The 7,851-nt window shown below is 45.6% G+C and overlaps 1 protein-coding gene across 2 annotated transcripts in view; it reads right to left on the bottom strand.

The window, feature by feature from the left end:
• Ube2g1 (ubiquitin conjugating enzyme E2 G1) overlaps positions 1-7,209 on the bottom strand; it is an 84,358-nt gene extending 77,149 nt beyond the window's left edge. Inside the window, exon 1 of one of the 2 annotated variants that reach the window (XR_008222207.1) lies at positions 6,348-7,209. Coding sequence is in view for 1 of the 2 variants with exons in the window: in XM_052756202.1 (XP_052612162.1) it covers positions 6,348-6,393 (46 nt within the window). In the remaining variant the exon portion in view is untranslated. The remainder of the gene's footprint in view (positions 1-6,347) is intronic. The other variant, XM_052756202.1, reaches the window with a different exon arrangement.
• Positions 7,210-7,851: the final 642 nt, after the last annotated feature.

Consider the following 7,851-nt stretch of genomic DNA (forward strand, 5'->3'; position numbering starts at 1 on the left):
ATGCCCTAGAACTAGAATTAGACAACCAGTTGTGAGCCACCATGTGGGTGCTAGGAATCAAACCCTGGTCTTTGAAAGAGCAGCCAGTGCTCTTAACCACTGTGCCATCTCTCCAGCCTCTCAATAATTCTTAATAATATTCTCATTACGCTGATTCTTCCACTTATTAGAGAAATAACCACTTATTCTATTTTCTCTTGTTTGAGATTACTACTGGGATTATCAGAATGGCAACATATTCTAGAAGGAACATTAAGAAGTATTAAATTTGTAAAGAGCACTCTTGGTTTTTGCTTTATTTTAGATAGGGTCTCATGTAATACAGGCCAGCCTTGAACTTGCTCCAGAACACCTGCTGGAAATAGTGGGATTACAGATGTGTGCCATCATGCCCTGCTTTTTCAGTACTTTGAATTGTCTAAATTAACACTGGGACTGTTGGTAAGACAAAATACCCCAAAATAAGAAAATAGATACCTATAAGTGATCCTCCAGGGGCAAAAATTATTCAGGGAACTAAATGTGGCTCAGAATCAGCAGCTTCACATCACTGAAGCACTTGTTTTTAAAAATAGATTCTTAGAAGCTGGGCGGTGGTGGCAGACACCTTTAATCTCAGCATTTGGGAGGCAGAAGCAAGTGGATCTCTTGAATTCAAGGCCAACTAGGTCTACAGACAGTTCTAGGACAGCCTGAGCTACACAGAGGAACCCTGACTCCAGAAGAGAAAAAAAGATTCTTGGGCTGAGAGTGTGGCTTAGTAAAATGCTTGCACCTAGTATTCAGCTAGGTTCAATCTCTAGCACCCAAAATAAAGAAAAAAAAGAGAGAGATGAATAAAGAAACCCACTGGATTCCTGGGCCATATCAACAAATACAAACTAAGATGAGGCCAGAAAACTCCTTTTTTACAGACTCCTCACACATAGTCTGACATGTACAGCATGACAACCTTTTTAGACAGGTAGCAAAAACAAACAAACAAAAAAAAAAAAAAAAAACAAGCGCAAAGCTACACAGAGAAACCCTGTCTCAAAAAACCAAAAAAAAAAAAAAAAAACCACTAATTACTTTAACATACACAATTGAGGTTTCTATTATAAAAGCCCAAATATTTTGTTACTGCATAAAGGAAGGATTCTTTCTACTTTACAATGTCTATGAAATAATGAAGAAAGAAAGAAGAAGAAAAGTAGGGTTTGATACATAGCTCAGTTGGTAGAGTCATTCAGTTCTGTATTCAATACTCAGGACAGCTTAAAACCATTCACATAATGAAGGTTTATAGGATCAGAAGTTCAAGTCATTATTGGATACAGCCTGGGCTACATGAGACTCTTTCAAAATAAATAAATATTGGGTGTTTTTTGTTTGTTTTGCCTTGTTCATTTTGTTGTTGTTGTTGTTGTTGTGTTTTGGGACAGACTGCCAACAAATTCCTGCCACAGGCTCTCTCCCAAATCTGGGATTTACAGGTATATGAGCCACTATCCCTACTACCTAGCTTACTTATTTTTATTTTTATTTTATGCATATGAAATTTACCTTCATGTATGTCTGTGTATGTGTCTTACAACAGGAATTACAGACAGCTGTTATCCACTATGTGGGTGCTGGGAATCAAACCCAGGTCCTCTGGAATAACAGTCAATACTCTTAAACCTTGAGCCATCTCTCCAGCCCTTAAGATTTTATGTGTTACTTTATACAGTAAGTTTTACTAAAATGGAAAAATAATATGGTACTAACAATAAGACAGTATTTGATCACTAAGTAATTTTGAGTATTTGAGACCCTCAGCTCCCAGCACCAGGCAGGATCTTATTATGTAGATTTGAATTCAGATTCATCTGCCTCTGCCTCACAAATGCTGGGATTAAAGGAGTGCATCATCATGGCATTTGGTTTTTAATATTTCTACTTCATGGGACTGGATAGGTGACTCAGCAGGTAAGAGCACTGGCTGCTCTTCCAGAGAACACAGATTCCCAGTATCTATATGACAGCTCACAACCATCTATAATGCCAGTTCCAGCAGGTCTAGTGCCCTCTTCTGGCACAAAGCACGCACAAGGCATGAATGTGGTACACAGACATACATACACGCAGCCAAAATACCCACACACATTAAAAAAATTGTTAATAAAATAAAATTTAACTTCATTGACTGTGTCAAGTACTGTTCCCCAAGGAGCAATTTGCCCACTTGAAAACAAGAAGTCTATAAAACAAGACGGTCCTGGCTCTAACAATTCCATTAGCAGCACTCATTTGACCTTCAGCAAGTTATTAGCCTCAATAAGCTTCTGTTTTCAGTCAGGAGGATTAATTGAGATAATGTGTAAAATATTCAACACAGTGGCTGGTACACATCAGTCCTCAGCAAAGACATCATTAAGTGCATCACCTCTACAGTTGGGATAGACAGACAGTTGTTATCTACTATGTGGGTGCTGGGAATCAAACTTCTAAGGAAGTAGAAGTAGGCAGGCCAGGTGTTTTAAAGCCACCTTTAACTACAAAGCAAGACACAGTCTTAATTAAAATAAAATGTAAAAAATAATCTTTGTAAACCCTCAAAGATGACTCTTGGTCAGGATGAAAAATGATTAATTTCTGCACTCTGTATTTTGTTGTTGTTTTGGTTTTGAGACAGTGTCTCTCTATGTACCCCTGGTTGTCCTCGATCCATGTAGACCAGGATGGCCTTGAACTAATTCCCAAATTCTGGGATTAAAGGCATGTCCACCATGCCGGGCTCGTACTCTATTTTAACCTGTGTTTATAATACCTTTAAAATGTTTTTAATTAGTCTGTTGTACTGAGGGACTTCTTGGTGTTTAATGTAATGCATCACAAAAAAAAAAAAAAAAAAAACCTGCCACTAACTAAATCTGCAAAGGAGTAAGTCATAACCTAATAATATCACAAAGAAATACACAAGCTATCTGATTTCATGAGTGTGTATAAGGTGTTCTTACTAGCTTTTTCCCAATAGCCAAAATGGTGAAACACCATAATCCAATGACTCTGTCTCAGGGGACTTCTAGCAATAGATACATTTTTCAGTGTCACAAATGAGGGGATGTACTTACTACTGGTATCTAGTGGGTACAGAACAAGAATAGTGTAACCTTTACTGCACAGGTAAAATCCTCCACAGCAACAATTGCCCTAAAAGTACCAATTCTGTAACACAGGGCACCATTCTGCTAAACTACTGGAGAACAAAGTTCTCCATTACAGGATAAATTCTCCTAGATAATGAATCAAAACCTTTTATCACTGGCAGACTACTAGCTCAACAAAATGCAGCCACTGTTTTAAGTTTCTGAAATTCTAGCACTGAGAACATTTAACAGGTTTGTGTTACCTACTCAGTTCATTTTAACATTTTTAAGGCATTTATTATCAAACTTTATACAAGTTCACTGATTTCAAGAAATTACATTTTACCATTCTTTACTATTTTCAAGTGATACTGGAAAACCCATTTAAAAATTGATACTAAGGTAAAGCATCTTGATAAGCACCTTTATTTTTAGGTGCTTATCAATTCTTCCCAAATAAACTTAAGATTTTCACATTTCAACTAACAAACTTTGTTCCATACATTTTGAGCAAGTTAATTAAAACCCCTAAAAAATGACTTTATTATTACATTGTCTCTGATTAAGAAAGCAAAATAAGCCAGGTGTGGTGGCAAACATCTTTAATTCCAGCACTCGGGAGACAGAGCCAGGTGGATCTCTGCGAGTTCAAGGCCAGCCTGGTCTACAGAGTGAGATCCAGGACAGGCACCAAAACTACACAAAGAAACCCTGTCTCGAAGGGAAAAAAAAAAAAAAAAAACCACAAAAGAACCAGGTACCAAAATAAACCTCTTTATGAATCACTTAGCCAAAAAAAAATAAATAAAAAATAATAATAATTTACTAGGCAATTAAGTAACTATAAGAAAGCCTGAGCCAGGCGGTGGTGGCGCACGCCTTTAATCCCAGAACTTGGGAGGCAGAGGCGGGAGGATCTCTGTGAGTTCGAGGCCAGCCTGGTCTCCAAAGCGAGTTCCAGGAAAGTCGCAAAGCTACACAAAGAAACCCTGTCTGGAAAAACCCAAAAAAAAAAAAAAAAAAAAAAAAAAAAACTGAAAAATTAATCATTTTCTATTCTCTCTTGCTGTATATTTTAGGATACCTCTTCAGAAAAATCAATCATTGATTAAAAACCTTTTAAGAATGTTTTGCCTATTATTTCTGTAAATAAATAAGAAACTTAAAAAAAAAAAGGGAACACAAGCCTAGAGCCTAGAGTGGTGACAAAGGATTCAAACCCTAGCACTTGGGAGACAAGAAAGAGGCAGACACATCTATGAGTTCAAGGACAGCCAAGGGCTCCAGAGAAAAAAAAAGAAGGAAGGAAGAAAAAAGAAAAAAGAAAAAGACTATGTTCACAAACGGGTATTACTTTTGGTTTGATTTCATTTTTTCAAGACAAGGTTTCTCTGTGTAGCCCTGGCTGTCCTGGAACTCACTCTGTAGACCAGGCTGGCACTGAACTCAAGAGATTCACCTGCCTCTGCTTCCTGAGTGCTGCTGGGATTAAAGGGTAATGGTTTTTCACATACTAGTCCTATTAAAATCTTTTGCACTTTTTAAGATGTATGTCATTTCTATTATGTAAGACTTCTGTTTTAATATTTAGTACTTAACGCCTATTTAAAGATTTGCTACATAATAAAAACGTATTCAGGTAAAGTTGGGGTTTTTTTTTTATTGTTTTTTGTTTGTTTTTTGAGACAGGGTTTCTTTACATTGCTCTGGCTGTCCTGGAATACACTATTATAGACCAGGCAGGTCTCAAATTTTCAGAGACCAGCCTGCCTCTGATTTAAAAAAAAAAAAATCTTAAGGAGAGAAAAATCTTAATTCCTTCTTCCAAAACAAAATAAAGGTAGGAAAAGACCACAGTAAAAGGGCATTTTTAAGTAAGATGAAATTTTCACTTCTTTCGAACATAGTATTTCTGATGGGTGTAACTTTTCCATTCACTTCAAATCACTGTCCCATCTAGAACTTTAATACTTGTCCAAACCTGCTAGCTCATGGTCTAATAATAAACATAATTATACAATCTGTAACAGCCCTTGTCGACCTTTTCCTTAAGAAGCCATAAAGGGTGATTTAACTGACACCTCAAACTCACAGAAATCTATTTCATTTATCTTCATTTCCAGCTTTCAGCGCTTCGCCGGAGGGGGGCGGGGCTGGGGGGGGAGCCGGCTACAGGTTGAGGAGGGGTTAGGATCGCCCGAACCGAGCCAGGCACACGCTTGGCGTTGGACAGCAGGGGTAACTACCGGTTCATTTCTCTTTAAATCTGGCAGCACGTGGGGCGGCATTGTGAAGCCACCAACCCGCCTCCTCCCTCTCCCCCCCCCCCCCCCGCTCCACTCCGCACACGTACGCCTCCAGCGCGCATGCTCCGCTCACACAGTCCTAGCAGAGTAGGAGCCAACCCCCTAAAAAGTCAACCTGGAAGCCGCAAACGGCCGGAGGCCGGGACAATGGGGGAGGGGGACGGAGACTCCACGGGGGAGGCACTTAGCCGCCGCCCCTGGCCAGCACCTAAGGCGGGTCACAGCCCGGTGGCTGCGGGCCTGCGCGGGAGCCGGAGCCGCGCCGAGCACAAAGCCCCGGCCGACCGACCGACCGGCCGGCCAGCCAGCGAGCGGCTCTCCTCAGCGCCCGCGCCCACCCTCCCCCAGACGGGCGGCGCAGCGCCGAGCTCGTGCCAGGCGGAGGCAGGCGAAGCGGAGTCGCGCACCCCGCCGAGCCCTCGGCGCCCCGCGCCAGCACCCAGGCCGGCCCGGCCGTCGCTTTTGTTGTCTGCCCTAACTCCGCGGACCCCGCGCTGCCGGCCCAGAAGTTTGGCGCGCCTCCCCTCTCCGGCCCCAGCCGCAGCTCGGACTCGCAGGCGCGCGGGGCCCGCACGCTCCCGGGGTCCCTGAGGTCCCGCGGCCTCGGCCGCACCTGAGCCCGGGATCCGCCCCTCGGGGAGGGTCGGCCCGGCCGGGACCCACGCCCCTCCCCCGCAACGCCCCAGCCCCGTGGGGGAGGGGGCAGCCGCCCTGGGCGCCCGGCCCGTCCGAGGGCGAGGCTGGGGCGCGTCCCCGCCCCCAACACCCTCCACAGCCCGGCCAGAAGTGTCGCCGGCCAAGCGGCCGGCCGGAGACCCGCAGGCTCCCACCCTCGCGGCCCACGGCCCTCCACCACCCGGCCTCCGAGCCGGCGAGTGGAGGCGAGCGGCTCGTCGGTCCGCGATCGCGGGCCCGGCGCCCCGCCGCTCACCTGCCAGCTGTCTTCGCAGTAGCAGCGCCGACTGCAGCTCCGTCATCCTCCCCGCCAAGAGCCCGGGCTGCCGCCGGGGCTTCGAGGAACTGGGGACAAGCTCTGACGGCGGCTGGGGCTAGGTGTGTTGAGGAACCCGGGCCCCGCGACTGGAGCGCCGAAGCCACGGGAGGCCGGTCTGGGGCGACCCGAGAAGCACCTCGCTGCCGATGCGAGTCCGCTCCGCTCCGCTTTCCTCTCAGCGCCTCACGCCCGGAAGGGGAGGGTACCCGGGCCGCCGCGGCGCGCACTGGGACTTCGCTCGCCCGCTTCCCTCCTCAGCCCGCCCGTCGGCCCCACCGGTGCCTTCCCCCGCCACTGCCTCACTGCGCGCAGGGCCGCTCCGCGCAAGCGCGCTGAGCCTGCCTACTTTCGAAGCCGCACGCCTGCTAGCCCGACCCCTCGGCCCTGCCGCCCCGCCTCCGGCGGCGGAACCCCGCCCACCGCGCGCTAGGAGCCCAGCCCGGCCATCTTGGGAAGGTCCACGCCCGCCTGGCTGCGGAAGCCTCGCCTGATAGACGTCCCGCGGACGCCATGACAAAGAGGTCGCGGAGGGTCAGGACGCTGCCTCCCGATGTAATAGGAGGTCTGAGAGTGATGGGACCAGAAGGGGGGAGATGTCGAGTTGTTAGCGAGCACCCAGCAGCCATCTAACACTACATACGAGGTGTGCGAATTAGTCATTGTTACAAAGCCGAATTTAGTACTGGTGTGCCCCATTTTAAGCATGGTGATAATTTATAAAGAATGCACAGAATGATCCTTGAAATAAAATGTTCTGAATCTCATAGCAGAAAATGTTTAAATAAACAATTAGTAAGACTGAGTAAAGTGCGGAGTTGTGATTAGCACAATCGGATACACGGCTGGTTGGGTGGGTGGTTTATGCCTGTAATCCCAACACTGAGGCTGAGGCAGGGGGATTGGGAAAAGACTCCGCCTTTACTGCTTAGTGATACCCAGTCTCCACCTGAGGATGGAATCCATAATAGATCAAACTGTCCAGAAAGGCACCTACTATGTAAAGTCCAAGTGTGAAACCCAAGGTTCGGAAAAATAAACCTTATTCAGCTATATATACTCTTCCCCATTTGGAAGTTTTGTGAACACCATAGCAATAAAGAGACAGAGGGGAAGGAAAAATAACTATGACAGTCAATTTTGTTTGTTCTTACAATAAGTGTTTATTCAATCCTTAGTTCCCTGTACCCAGACTGTAGAAAACAAAAACTCTACATAGGAAATCAACTACATTTCTACCCACAAAGGCCTGCAGTTTCTGTGAGCTCCAAGTAAAGTGAACAAGAGAAGCAGATTCCAACAGGTTTGTTATAAAAATTAATGCACTAGCAGGCACAAGACCCTGGGTTACCACTGTCCCATCAGACCAAAGGAACAAATAAGCATTGAGTGAATGCCCCCAACTTAGGGACTAACCCAGTTTTGTGATTTCAGGTTTTGGTTT

This window comes from Peromyscus californicus, unplaced genomic scaffold (assembly GCF_007827085.1).
Source record: "Peromyscus californicus insignis strain IS unplaced genomic scaffold, ASM782708v3 Scaffold_3__1_contigs__length_106647218, whole genome shotgun sequence".
Taxonomy (NCBI): domain Eukaryota; kingdom Metazoa; phylum Chordata; class Mammalia; order Rodentia; family Cricetidae; genus Peromyscus; species Peromyscus californicus.